Source organism: Oryzias latipes, chromosome 5, assembly GCF_002234675.1.
Source record: "Oryzias latipes chromosome 5, ASM223467v1".
NCBI classification, from domain to species: domain Eukaryota; kingdom Metazoa; phylum Chordata; class Actinopteri; order Beloniformes; family Adrianichthyidae; genus Oryzias; species Oryzias latipes.
This window is the reverse complement of record NC_019863.2, coordinates 31795248-31809721: the sequence shown is the minus strand read 5'-3', so window position 1 is coordinate 31809721 and position 14474 is coordinate 31795248. Positions and strand designations below refer to the sequence as shown.

Here is a 14474-nt window from a genome sequence, read left to right as displayed (position 1 = left end):
TTCTGTCTCTTTGGTTCGCTTTTTAAGTAGTTTTTTATAAAGGGTATTCTTTCTTCATATGCATTTTGCAGTCCTTTTGTAATACATGCAACCCATTAACCGTTTTATTTTCAATGTCATTGGAAAATATATCATCAATTAATGTTGCACAACTTGCAGTTATCCTACTTGATTTTGTCATTCTTGGAAATAAGCTAATGCTGTACATGGTATTAATAAATTCCTCAATGTTAAAATCCCCACATACAAAAATTACCTTATTTTTATCCACAAACATATCCATATTTTAGCCAGGTGTTCTGTAAATACAACTGACAACTATGTATTTTTTAGTTTCTTAAGAGATTTCGCTTGTTAAACATTCAGGCATATTGTCAACAACAGCTGTCATGCTACTCACTACTCTGAAATGCAGAGTTTGATCCACATATAGAGCAACTCCTCCACCGCCTTTGTTTAGTCTATTACAGTATCTGAGTTCATAACCCTCCAAATTAAAGTTTTCAACTCCCTTCTCTGCATTGAACCACGTTTCTGAAATTCCTATCCCACTAAATCGTTGTGAAAAATTACACAAGTATTCCTTAATGTTGTCAACATTTGCATACATGCTCCTGCTATTGAAATGAACAAGGGAAAAATTATCTTCACATTTAATGTTCAAGTTATAATGCTCATCGGTGTAGTAAGTGCAATAATCTGTGATGGCAGAGAAGAAATGGTTGATTGGGTCAATGTCATATTCCATGTCCTGTAAATTGTGATCAGTGTAATTCCATCCTTAAACAGTCAGAATGAGAACTTCTGTTTTGTGTTCTTGGTGTTGACGGTTGTGGTTGTATTGACATTTGTTCTGAGGAATAGTGCAGTGTCAGTGTGTAACCTAATTTTCCAGAAGCTTCAGAAATATTAGATGACATTTAGTATTTGTCCAGATCCTTGACGTCCCTGATCAAAACCACCTTAGCTTCCTCTGGGTTCCCGTTCAGCTTGATGAACACTTTCCAGTTAGTCATCCAGTTGCTTTGTATTTTTCCGCTTTTCTTCAGGTAATGTGCTTGTTTAGCGATGTCAGCATTGTGTTTTGTAAGATGCTCGTTTATATAAACGTCTGTTCATCTCAGCTTTCTGCCTTGTTTCAGCAGAGCAGTCTTTTGCTTTCTGTTGACAAAGCTCATAATAATGGCTGGTTTATCTTTCGCACTTTTTCTAGGCAAAGTATGGCAAACCTCGACGCCGTCACAGTCCAGTTGGATTCTTTTCTCCCGTAGAAAACCCACAACCTGTTGCTCCACGGAGCTGATGTCTTGTTCATCGGGCTCCCCGTCTCTGTTGGCGGTCACAGCTCTGGCGTATGATCTGGGTTTGACGCTCAGGGTGCTGATAACCACGTCATTCATCCGCATACTGTTCCAGCTCCATCACCCTTCTTTCCAGAAAGGCAATCCGCTGGTCTTGCTCTTGTTTCTGGACCCGCCAAACTTTCATCTCCTCAATGAAGTCCAGAATGCCTTCTGAAGTGTTATTGTATCAATGAAGACCAACAATAACTTATAGAGGGACCTCGCACTTTATTCACTTCCAACTTCTTAGCCATACATGAAGAACTAAGGCTCAGGTGAAAAGGCAAACTCTGTATCACTCCGCGTAGGGAACTATATTCATAGTATGTGAGACATATCACAACATCCCCTCTGTTTAGCTCAAATCTATATCACAAACAAAATAAAGTGAATATGCTAACCCTCAGATCACTGTAACAATAACAATAGCACATTCTGTGTCATGTTAATAGAAATTAGAAACATACATTCCCATTTGTCTTGAGCATCATTTTTTTTTTTTTTTTTACATCCGTTAGGGTCTGGAAAACAGCATAATAACAATACGAAGTAAAGAATCAACAGTTTTGATTTTTCCTCTTGTTTATAGATCAAAGTCCTTGTACCGAGATGGTTTGTTTATAACTCTACCAGATCGTGTGCAGGTCGGTGGTGGACTGTTCTGTCTTTCATAGTTTGTGGTTGTTGTGCATGGGGTTTCAGTGATGGTCTCTGCAGAGTCATTGCAATCCTCTTGATGCTGGGTTTGTTGTGGTGCCTCTGCAATTTGGTTCCTCCTTTCGTTGATCTGTATATGTGGTTTAAAGAGTTCTCTTAGGTGACTCCTGCAGCGTCTGATTTGATTTCCGTTGGGTGTTTGGACAATGTAGCTTCTTGGCTCGGTGCTCTTTTCCACTACAGTTGCTGGGTGCCACGTTCCCCTTTCTTTATTTAACACAGTCACATGTTGTCCTGGTTGGAGAGGTGGTAGCTCCTTACGACTGTTTCTGTCGTGGTGTTCTTTCATATTTGCAGTTCGTTGTTCTAGGTGCAGTCTGTGTTCTTCTTTGCCAGGATCTGTTCGACTTGGTAGCAGGGTGGTGACAGGTCTCCCAAAAATCAGTTCTGCAGGTGATGGTAGTTTACTGTCGATTGGTGTTGCTCTGATCTGTAATAGTGCCATTTGTAGATTTCCACCATATTTCAGTGTCTTCTTGACGATGGATTTGATGTGTCGTACATGTCTCTCGATGAATCCGTTACTTTTCGGGTAGTGAGGAGAGCTGGTGATGTGTTTGACTCCCCACTCCTTTGTGAACCGTTTGAAAGCTTCTCCTGTGTATTGTGTCCCGTTGTCCGTCAGTATTTCATCTGGACGTCCAAATAATGACACATACGCTTGTATTTTTTGTGCAACTGCATGACTTGATGTTGTGTGCATCTCATCCACCATAGGGAACTTGGAGTATCTGTCCACAGTTAATAAGTAGTGGCGACCATTCACCTCAAATAGATCTGATGCGAGTGATTGCCACGGCTTTGTTGGTACCTTATGTGGTTGAAGAGGTTCCTTTGGGTTTGCATCCTGGTATTCAATACACACTGAGCAGGATCTGCACATCTTCTCAATGTCGTCGTTCATTTTGATCCAGTATACGCTTTCTCTTGCGAGGCGACGTGTTTTCTCAATTCCTTGATGACTGGAATGCAGTTGTTTTAGAATGCTCTCCGTCATAGAGTCGGGAATCAGCACTTGTCTGCCTTTGAATATGACTCCTGTTTCTATGCCAAGTTCATCTCTGAAGGCCCAGAAGGCACGAAGATGTTTTGGTAAGTCCTGTATTTTTTCTGGCCATCCTTGAAGAATCACCTCCTTTAGTGCACTGAGTTTGAGATCCTTGCTTGTTTCTGCTCGAAGGGTGTTCTGTTTGTCAGGTGAGAAGTTAATTAGTGCTATGGTGTACATTTCAGGGTCTTCCGGTTCAAAAATCAGTCCGTCTATACGTTCATCCAGCTCTATTTCACTGCTGTTCTCTGGGTTGGGTAATCGACTTAGGGTGTCTGCGAGGACCATCTGTGGTCCAGGACGGTACATGACCTCGAAATTGTACCCCTGAACTTGGACTAGCATTCGTTGTAACCTTGGTGGAGCCGCGTGTAGTGGTTTTCTGCATATGGTTACAAGTGGCTTGTGATCTGTGATCACTATGAATCCTTTTCCGTACAGATATGTGTGGTATCGTTGTATTCCATAGACAATAGCAAGCATTTCTCGCTCAATGTTGCTATATCTGGACTGAGTATCTGTTAGTGTTTTGGATCCAAAAGCTATAGGTTGGTTATTTTGCACAAGGGCAACACCTAGGCCTTTCTGAGACGCATCCACTTCAAGTGTTATAGTCAAGCTGGGATCGTAGTATTTCAAACATGCGTCCTCAGTGATCATTGTTTTAAGGTCATCAAAGCAATTTTGGTAGTTTGTGTCCCATACCCATGGTGTGTCGTTCTTCAGTAGTCCTCTCAGGGTGTGTGCTTTGTCTGCGAACCTTGGTATGTAGGGAGACAGGTAGGATAGCATCCCAATGAATCTGTGTAACTCATCTTTGTTTTGTGGTGTTGGCATCTTTTGGATGTCTCTGACTTTGGCTGGGTCAGGTCGAATACCATTGGCGGTGTACTGGTTACCAAAAAATGAGATTTGGTTCTGTTTAATGTTACATTTTTCACTGTTGAACACCAAACCTGTGTTTGCAGCACGCTCCATCAGGTTGATTAGGTTCCTATCATGTTCCTCTTCATTTTTTCCATATACTGCAATGTCATCTGCGATGCTGACCACACCTTGCAATCCTTCCAGGATCTGGTCCATCTTTGCCTGAAAGATATCCTGAGACACACTGAGTCCAAATGGTAGACGCTTCCAGCAGTACCTGCCAAATGGAGTGCGAAATGTTGTTAACAGTTGTGAATCTTCATCCAAATGTATAGACCAGTATCCTGCCTTAGCGTCAAGCTTGCTAAATACTTTTGCGTTTGCAAATTTTGGATTTAATTCCTCAACTGTTGGAATCCTGTGCGGGCATCTTTTTAAACTGTCGTTTAGTTTTTTAGGGTCTAGACATATCCGTAGACTACTATCTTTCTTGGTACTGTATGCTAGACTGGAGCACCAATCTGTGTGCACTTCCACTTTGCAGATCACGTCCTGTTCCACAAGATTATCGAGTTCTTTTTTGAGCTTGTCTTTTATGTGAATACTGCATTTGCGTGGTGGGTCTTGAAATGGTTCAGCACCCTCTTTTAGCAGGAGTTTTGCAGTCCCACTGAAGTTACCAAGCTTATCAAACTGGTTTGCATAAGCCTTCTTTAAATCTTCTATGGTGTTTATGTGGAGCAATGGATTGGCTTTTTTAGGTTTTGTTGTGGTCTGGCTCTTGTTTTCTTTGTTAGCTGCTTTGCTGACATTAGCAATAGAGTCCACGTTCACAGTTACCAGGTTGAGTGCTTCGCATGTGGGCAGTCCAACTATTGCTGGACCTGGTACATCCACAACATAAAACATGGCGTTAATCCACTCTGAGTGCTTCCATTGACATGGGATGTTTATTTTCCCATAGCATCGGATCCTGTGTCCGCTGTAGGCTGACAGTTTTGCATGGCTCTTTTGGAGTCTGTTCATCGCCTGTCTGTTTCTGCCGTACATTTGTCTGTATGTACGCAGTGGCAAGGTATTCCCTGATGCACCTGTGTCAATTTTTAAACGAAGTGTGTGTTTCTGGCCAGGTACGTCAGGTGGTTTTATATTTAGGATTGTATAAGCCTCTTCTCTTGGCATTTTTGCATCAATGCTGTGCATACATTTTTCGCTGACCGTGACAGAGTGAAACTCTCTTTGATATGGGTCATCTTCACTTGAGTCTGTGGTTTGTATGGCATCTATTTTTCCTTTGTTTGGCTTTTTACGGTCATTCTTGTATGACTGGCTCAGATAACTTTTTTTGTGGTATCTGCCCATTGACTGTGGATGAGATTTATCTCGCCAGTGTTGGTTGGTATATTCTGTTTTTTTCTGTTGCTTTCTGTTTCTGCAGCATTTAGCCCAGTGTCCTGTGTATCCACATAGGTGACATATATCATTAAAAGCAGGACATTGTTGTGGCTTATGATCTGATCCACATCTTTGGCACAGCCTTCCCCTTCCTTTAATAATAGCATCCACTCTTTCCTTTTGCTCTGTTTTGCATACCTCAAGTTGGTGAAGTTGGAGATTTCCTGCTGTGAGAGCTTCATGTTTTCGTCCTTCAGTCAGGACTTCGGCCAGAGAACACCCTTGAGGCTTGCTGTAGAGCTCATTTCTGAAAGCTTCATGCGGCGTGCTGGCTATGATCAGCTCAATCAGGCGTTCATGGAGTTCTTCATCTGTGAATTGACATTTTAGTGCAAGAGTTCTTGCTCTGTTTATAAAATCATCAATACTCTCGCCTGCTTTCTGTCTATATTGCATAAGATGTAGTCTGTGAATTCTGAAGTTGACATCCAACTTTAATTGTCCTTCAAAAAACTTCCACAGATTTGCCGGGACTTGTTTTTCAGCCGGACTTAGTCCGCTAGCATTTAGCCTCTTTAGCCCCTCATCTCCGATGCCTCGGCATATTTTCCTGGCTTGTTTTACTTCATCTGAGATCTCCTCATCCTCTAGGTACAGGCACATTTTTTGCTTGAACAATGAAATTGCCTCACCCAGGTCCGGGTCGGACCAGTTCATAGTAGGAAGATGCGACGCCATCTCGAACCAACAGGCTACACGTGCAGTTAGCTAGCAGCAGCACGTCACTTATCCACGGACAAGTTGTCGCTTCGGTTCGCGTCGGGGAAATTCTTCTCCTCTCTCGTCTTTTTTTTTTTCAATCTCTGTTTTCCGCTGCCACCATGAAGTGTTATTGTATCAATGAAGACCAACAATAACTTATAGAGGGACCTCGCACTTTATTCACTTCCAACTTCTTAGCCATACATGAAGAACTAAGGCTCAGGTGAAAAGGCAAACTCTGTATCACTCCGCGTAGGGAACTATATTCATAGTATGTGAGACATATCACAACACCTTCTTGTTGCATCTTGACAGCAGAAATTTTCTCTGCAAGGAAATCAATCGATTTCTTTCGGTCACTGCCTTTTTCCGCTGTCTGGGATTTTTTGGGACCCATTTTCGTCCGGCTCTGGTGGACGCCGCGCCGGGCTCTGGTGGACGCCGCGCCGGGCTCTGGTGAGTGCCGCGCTGCGATCGTCACACTTTTTTTGTTGAGGAACTGCTCCAGACCTTGCCTCAAGAGACTGGGGAGGTCTTAAAGTGGTTAAAGCCAAAGCAGGTTACTTTTTATTCATTACGCTGAGTCAAGAACCTCCAGAGTGTCAGGGATGGTGATTGAATAAGACTCAGATGCAGGAGATAAATCAACAGACTGGATAAAAGAAACTCAAATTTGGAAAAAAACTAAAGCCTGAAACATGAAAAAAAAAATTGGAAAAAACGGTTCTGAAAGAAAACTATAAACTTAAATAGATTTAAGGAAACAGATTTGGGTATCAGCTTCTCCCTGGTGTGCTTATCCCTTGTGCTATGGGGTCCAGATGACCCGATCCTCACATTGACGTGTTATTCCTACCATGACAAAGGTGGATAAAGGTGGAAAGATTTCATGTAATCCATGGACACCAGTGAAGATCACAAATCATCGAAGAAAAAAGGTTCAGCGCATTGTCTAGTGGGTCTAGATGACCCAACTCCCAATGTTAAAGTGCTTAGGATAGCACAAGGGTTTTGCTACATGAGGAAGAGCAGAGACAAAAAAACTAAACATTATCTGGACAACACGACAGGATTGACCAAAAAACACAAGAAAAAAAAAAACGAACTAAATCCTCAAAGCTGACAGAGGGAGGGATCTGTCTAAGTCTTTGCTGGATGTCCATGTGGATCCAGGACATGATGAGTGTTTGACTGATGCAAACCTGCTGATACTTAATACAGACTTTAACACACTCATTAGCACCACAGTTCATTATAGCATTGTTGTATTTGTGTAGAGCAAATATAGATTTGACTTGGGCTGGTTTCTCCAACAACTGACTTCTGTAAAAAAAATCTGAGAAACAATTTTCATGTCAAACAAAGGCTGGACTGAATTAACCTACATGCACACGGTTGGATAATACGGTGACTGGAGCAGACCCAAACTCACCAGCAAATAGCTGTGGGCGTGTCCTGCAGGAAAAAAACCCGAGTCCGATGGATCCAAACCCACCACGCCCTTTCTCGTAAACCGAGATGAGGGGGCGTCCCTACAACCACCCACTTGGGATGCTCCTGAAACCACAGGTTTGTCTAGCAGACCACACCCACAGCAATCAGCTGACAGCGACATGCTGGTGGATAAGCTTGTGAGACTGATGACCAACAATGAAATCATCACATTGTTTCAAATGTATTTGGCAAAAGAATCAAAATCCACTCATTGTTTTAATCCGCTTTATCACGGGGCTGCCAGAGCCTAACTTGGCTACTGTTGGGCGAAGGGGGGGTACACCCTGGACAGGTAAAGGCCTTGACCTTTTCATGTCAGATCGACTAGTGGTTCACAAATTCAGCAGGTCTGAGATCTAAAAGAAGCAATTTCCTGTAGAACTGAGTCTGAACCAAAGAGGGGAAAACGGCTTTTAGCTGCCCTGCAGGTGGAAGTCGTACCATGGAAAAAAATCACATGACTCACCACCTGTTTGTGTTTCCAAGTCCAAACCTACAATGTTGCCCTGTTCTGTCAAAAATACTTTATTCTTATTGTTTCATTTTATGTCATTACATTTAGCTTTCCTTCTCTTGTATGCTACAGAAATCTACTTTCTTAAAATACATTACAAATCTGTTCTTCAAGATAACTTCTCTTAATATAAGAGAAGAGAATCTGCCAATAGAACCAGCATAGTTTCTCCTGGTGAGATTTCTTAAAGTAAACTGCAAAGTCTAAGAAAAAAAAGATTCTTAAAATTAACTTTAAACATTCATGGTTATTGTAAAAATTGTTTTAAAATAAGCGTGAATTGTTAAAGTTTCCTATTTTTAAAGATATTTATATAAATATACATGCTTACTTTTTTTTCTTAGACTATCGTTATTTCTAGACTTTCAAGACTAGAATGACACATTTTAGGGTAGCTGTCAAAAATATTTATGTAAATCGTAAATAAAAAAGTAGTTTCATTAGAGATATGACTTGAAATGTTTTTAAGATCAAAGGCCTCAAGATCTTTTGTCTTTCAACAAGTCGTTACATCTTCTCAAAAGTGTACTAAAGTTTCTATTCAGGTAGAGCTGTGTTGCCTTTTTATTTATCAATCTAGATAGAAAAGTACAATAATGTGTTCTCAGTAATCTTCTACCTCCTTTTTTCCCTATAGTATCATTCTAAGTTTGACACTTTCTTGCAATATTTAGCAAAATAATGTTTTGCTGGAGGTTGAGCCTTTGGGCTAACGTTGTCAACCACATCTCTCGCTTTCCTTCATCTTCAGCGTCAAATGTAAACCAACAAATAGAAGATTTTGTTGGATATCTAACCAAGTGGTCCATCAGCCTGCTAAAGAATAACTGAACCAGCACAACCAAGATGCTGCCATGACCCAGTGAAAGTCCTGACATTAACAAGGACGTCTTGTTGGCAGAGCAGATGGTTCACAAACGTCAAACATCTGGAGGAACTTTGTAGAGAACTGTTGGTCTCTCATGAGACTTTGGAAGATCAGATGAAGCGTTGAACTGTCTTGCTTCACCTTTGAAATAAATGTATCAGTTTGAAAAGACAAACGTTAGCTGGGTATGAACAATATTTTAGCGTTTCAAAGAAAAAAGTTACCTTCTTGATTTAAAAAGTGAAAGGTTTCCATGGACCCCCCCCCCTCCTTTTGGCTAATGGTTTGGATACCATATGGGCTGCAACATGTTCAGCTCTGTTACCCTAATAAATTGTTGTTGACACTGCCCTCTAGAGACTTGGAATAGGGCATTAGTACTGCAGGCCTTAACCAAGAAAGCATCCTCTTCACCCTGACAGGAGTGAAGGGCAGCATCGTGAGAGAATTACTGCCGCAGCAATTACACAGACTTATAGAAGCTAGAGTGAGTATATCAAGGGCACTTTTTCCTATTCATTTTAATTGTCTTGTTCAAATCATTACCGAGTTTGTTGCTGCGTTGTGTGGCAAAGGTTAGCAAAAGCGTGTGGACCACCAAGCTGCTGTCTTCAAGAAAACTGCTTTCCTGAAGCTCATGTATTAGTAAAGGTCTTCCCGGTTCAGTGCTACATGAATCAATACCGGTATATGGTTGTAATATATGCAGTCAGCTTAGCAGAAAATGGAAAACCAATGGCTATATTCAAAAAAATGCATCTTTTTGAAGGTTGATCTGGTGGGTGTCTTCCTTTATTACCAATAGTCTGAACTGAAAAGTCAGGGACTGCACTTCAACAGACCTTTTCATTCACAGCTCTATTCCAATAAATGACAGGCTTGGTCTCATATGGGAACACATTCATTTTTCCTCCATGATCAATTTTTAAACAGTTGGCACTTTGGCGAACTAAAAAGGACGCTACCCACACATCACTACCAAATCGGAGTCCCTGAATGGTCAAAGTTCGATCTGGTTTAGCGCGCTTTCAATGGCCGCGCATTTAAGATCATGAAAACGGTAGTTCCTTTTCATTTCTTCTGTTAATTTTTGCTTCTCATGCCCATTAAAAAAATCTAACCAAAATAAAACTCCGTACTACAAATCACCCAGGTTGGGATGTTTTTTTTATCCTCTGAGGTTAACAAGGGACTAACTTTTTACTAGGTTACTTTTAATCTAGTACAAAACAAAAAAAAAAAAAAAAAAAACACAAAAACAAAAATCATGAATTGACTTCAAATGAAACCACCATAACCCAAAAATGAGTATTGCTCCAAAAAGTAACCCAAAAATATGTCCCAACATACAGTATAGCCTAAGAATTGGGTGTTTTAAGAGTGCAGGCAGGTTGCATTTCCCTGTTATAGATGGGGTTTAAATAGAAGTATGAGGATATAAATGTATTTAGTGAGTTATTGTTTTACACAAGTGGACAAAAAGAAAAAAAACAGAAAAAAACATGGGATTGATTGTCTGAGTCCAGGAAGGATTAAGGAAAATAGTGTGACATAAAAGTGTTATCAGGAATAACAGTGCGTCTGTCGGGTAGGGTGGGGGTGAGGGTGAGGGAGGAGGAACGGGGAGGGAGAGAGAGAGAGACGTTTCCATCCGAACCGATCCGTTTCTGCAGAGCCCGTCGCTTCTTGCTTTGGTGCGGCTCGCTATTGTTCCAAACTGTGGGAGGGAACCGGGAAAAGAGGGAAAGAAAGAAGAAAGAAAAGGTTCCAGCTTCTTCCTGACGCGCATCCATATTTGGATGCTCCGCATCCGCCGCTCTCGGCGCCTCCTTCCCGGTCAACTTCTCCCGGTTTCTCCTCCTGGACTTGAAGTGCGTGATGAATAGTTTGGGGGCACCCTCCGTCCGCGCGCCTCTGGAATGGTGGGGATTACACCGTCTGGCGCTGGGGAGCCTGTGAACGCAAATGGAGTTTGGGATTTACTGCCAAATAAGGGAAAGATGACCGTCTTCTCGTTGTGCTTGCTCCTGTGCGCGGATCTGCTGGATTTCGCCGTCGGTAAGTCTGCGCCCGCGCGTCCTTTCTGACGCGGTCGTATCACCTGCGTGAAGTCCTGACAAACGTACGCGCCACCTGTGAAATGGAGGGGGGGGGGGGGTGTTGGTGGGTGACAGTGAATAAAAGCCGTGAAGTGGGCATTAACAGGACAGCCGCGGCGCGCGTGCTTGTGCCAACTTTCCTCCTCTGCGCCATCCAAGTGTCAGGATGGCGCCCGCGCGGAGCGGCGCTTCCGTGAATCAAGTTGGAGTCAAAAAGCCCGCGTGAGGACATGATGGCCCACTTCTGCTAAGTCTGAATACGCCTGCTGGATCACGAGCATCACGCGTGACAGTTCTGAGCCCCGCGCAAGTGGATGCGGCGGCGCCGCGCGCTCCGTCCTCCGCGCATCAGATCGAGTCTCTGAGTTCAGCTGATAAGTCGCTTCCTTCATGAACATCAAAGTGCCCCCCCCCTCTCCTGCAGATTCCCGCTGCGTGACGGTGGGGGCACATCAGTGTCGCGCGCTTTTGTCCTCCGCCGACGCGCGCGCGGATGGAGGATTAAAATCAGCGGTGGTCTCATTTGGTGAAGTCATTGATTCCAATCAGCGCACAAAGGCTGCTTTGTGAACAATGAGGAGATCGGGCTTCCTCCGCCTGATCTGCTGCTTCTGGATGAATGCAGGAGGCTGCTCCATCAGGCTTTGCTAAGCCCGCTTAAATCAGTGCGTTCTGTGTGACACCGCCTCCCAGACCTGTTGTTCTGATGGCAGAATCCCATCCCTGCATGCTGACATTCATCCGTTTGTGCTCTTCAGGAGTCTGCAGGACCTCTCTCTCTCTCACGCACTCATACTGATATTGGGGGGGGGGGGGGGTGTGAGAGACTCCTGGAACAGCAGAGAACACTTCTATTAGAATGATAACCAGGTAACCTGTGCTGGATGAGGTGTTCAAGTGCTTGTGACCTTCACTGACCCAGCCAGGAAAGCAGCATCTTTGGCTGAATCATAATGTTATAAGAAAAGATGCCTCTGCAGACTTGCTAGCTCAGATTCCGAGCCTTCTCTGTGTAGGCTCATTAGATCTAAATGTAAAAGCATGTATGCCAATCGCTGTAAAAATGAGTCTGCTCATGTTTACTTGTCTCTTCAAGGACTGGCTTAAACTGGATTCAGATGTCTCATTTTCCAAAGTGCGTGTCTTCAGCTGGAGTTTGTGAAGAGCCGCTGTCAATGACTCCACTCTCAGTCTCAGAATGTCATGCATTCTTAATTTTCCCATCAAGTCGCGTTAGAGGCCTTTTTGAAGAGCGGCGGAGCTCCTCACTTTAAGATGAAGCTAGTTGGATGCTGCCAGTTTCAGGCCACGAGCCATTACTGCCTCTGACATGGGCTCCTTCTGAGGAGGCGCTGGCTCCTCTCCATGTTTACTGGAGTTTCACACACAAGTCGGCTTTAAGAGAGCAAACCCCTCTTTGGCTTTTGCTTTAAAGAGTCGCATGCAGACAAAGAGCCGGTCTCGCATAGTTTTAACATTCATGGGCTTTGACAGGAGGAGAAACTTGCACGAGTCTCAAAAATTCAACTTTATTTATAGAACACGTTTCCTGTTCCAGAACACCTCAAAGTGGTTTTTCATTGGCACATCCCATCAGAGGTCCCCACAGCGAATCATCTTACACTGATTCATATAGGTGGTCTGGCAGAGATGAAGAACACCCTTCCTAACACAGCCCTGTATTGTCACCGGGCTGGGGACTGGCACAGGGAGAACCAGACCTGGGCTTCCTTGTGGCTACATCTAGGCAGTAAAGCATTAAAGGTCTGGATGAAGCTTCTTGCCCACCCTGGGAATCAAACCCTGAGCAGTGCTTTACATACAATAAATGAGTGATAAAAAGTACCCATAGTACCCATAATAAAAGCCTCCCAACACACGAAGTACCAGACAGAGAAAACAGTCCTTGGGACCACCAGCAGACTTGGACCTGAGAAGAGGGTCATAAACTAACAATGAAGGTCCAATTTTCATCAAGACATTTATTTTCTAATAAAAGGATCTTAAAATCGACCCTGAAGCTGACTGCGACTGTTCCTCTAAGGATTGGACATTTTACTTCTTAAAATAACAAGAATTTCCCTAATTAGTGTCATTTTTTGGGATGCATGTGGTGAGAACTGCCTTGCACCGCATGACCATTCTGTCTCTTGCTGCAAAAACATTAGAATTTAGTCTGAAACTCCCACCCGGACAGGAAAGTGGTCGACCAAGAATTATTATTTCAAAAAAGAAAAGTTTTCTCAAACAAAGATTATTTGGTTGTTGAAAAACTTTCCTGATAACATTTTGATTTTTCCCAGTGAGAAAATTAGACATTTTTCTTAAAACGAGACACATTTGCCCAAGCTGCCAGAGAAGATTCAGCATTTAGCCCTGCTCAGATTCTACACAGTTGTGCCCAACAATGTTAGAAACAGTGAAGCAGTCACGCGCTGCCAGTTCTGTTGTCAGGAATCTTCATAAACGTGTCAAACATTACTTTTTTGAAAGACATATACATGTATCTGTGTACTTTCTGGAGCAGAATCGTTTCGGAGTCAAGCGTGGTGAAGAGTATAGACCTACATTATACATTATGTACATTATTCATTTATACATTTGTTCTATCTTTGTCCGCATCTTCTGTGTGAGGAGAAGAATTGATTTTGTGGAGCTCCAATGAGACGACCTCTTCCTCAGACTGAACCTCATTTTCATTTTTATTCAGTCGAAGCTTTTTATGATTAGTTCTTGAGTTTTCTCACTTCAGTGCATTTTGAAAGACAGTAGAAACCATAGCATCTCAGATCAATTCAGGGTCTATTTCCCAATAAATCAAAGTTTCAGTGGACTCAGTGTTATTTTTCTAATGCAGTTTTTTGCTGACAGAAAATTTTTCCGCTTAACAGCAGCTGTTTGAAAATGACAGACGTCTTTTGTGGCGTCTTCTGGTCAAAGTGGGACCAGGAGCTTGAGAAAATTGCTTCCCGCCATTCGCCACGGCAGAAACGGGCCGGTCTGTGCTGAGTCTGAGAGTTTTGAGGAAACTGTCAAAAGGGCCAAAACAACGTTATGGACTCAAACCACTTAGGGATTCAGTTGTATTGGCATTCTGAGCAACACGGCGCGTCCAGGTTAAACATTGATCTGAAATTCTGAAAGTCACGCAGACTTTAAAGTGACTTCTTCATGTGGAAAAGTCTGCAAAATATGAAAAAAGTCAATCTACCTTTTTTATTTATTTATGATTTTTTTTAAATTAAATCATTTTTCAACATCTTCATGCAGTAATTGTACATTTTTAGTGAAAAGTGATGGATGTTTTGAGCTGTTCTATTTAAATAATTGAAAGAGTTAAAATATTGCTCACTTTCAACCATTTGGA

At 42.5% G+C, this 14474-nt stretch overlaps 1 protein-coding gene across 1 annotated transcript in view; it reads left to right on the top strand.

Annotated features, from left to right (window-relative positions):
• Positions 1–10636: 10636 nt before the first annotated feature.
• LOC101166218 (immunoglobulin superfamily member 21) overlaps positions 10637–14474 on the top strand; it is a gene marked incomplete in the record, with an annotated part of 226269 nt that continues 222431 nt past the window's right edge. Inside the window, 1 exon segment of the mRNA XM_023955299.1 lies at positions 10637–11066. Coding sequence (XP_023811067.1) covers positions 10928–11066 — 139 coding nt within the window.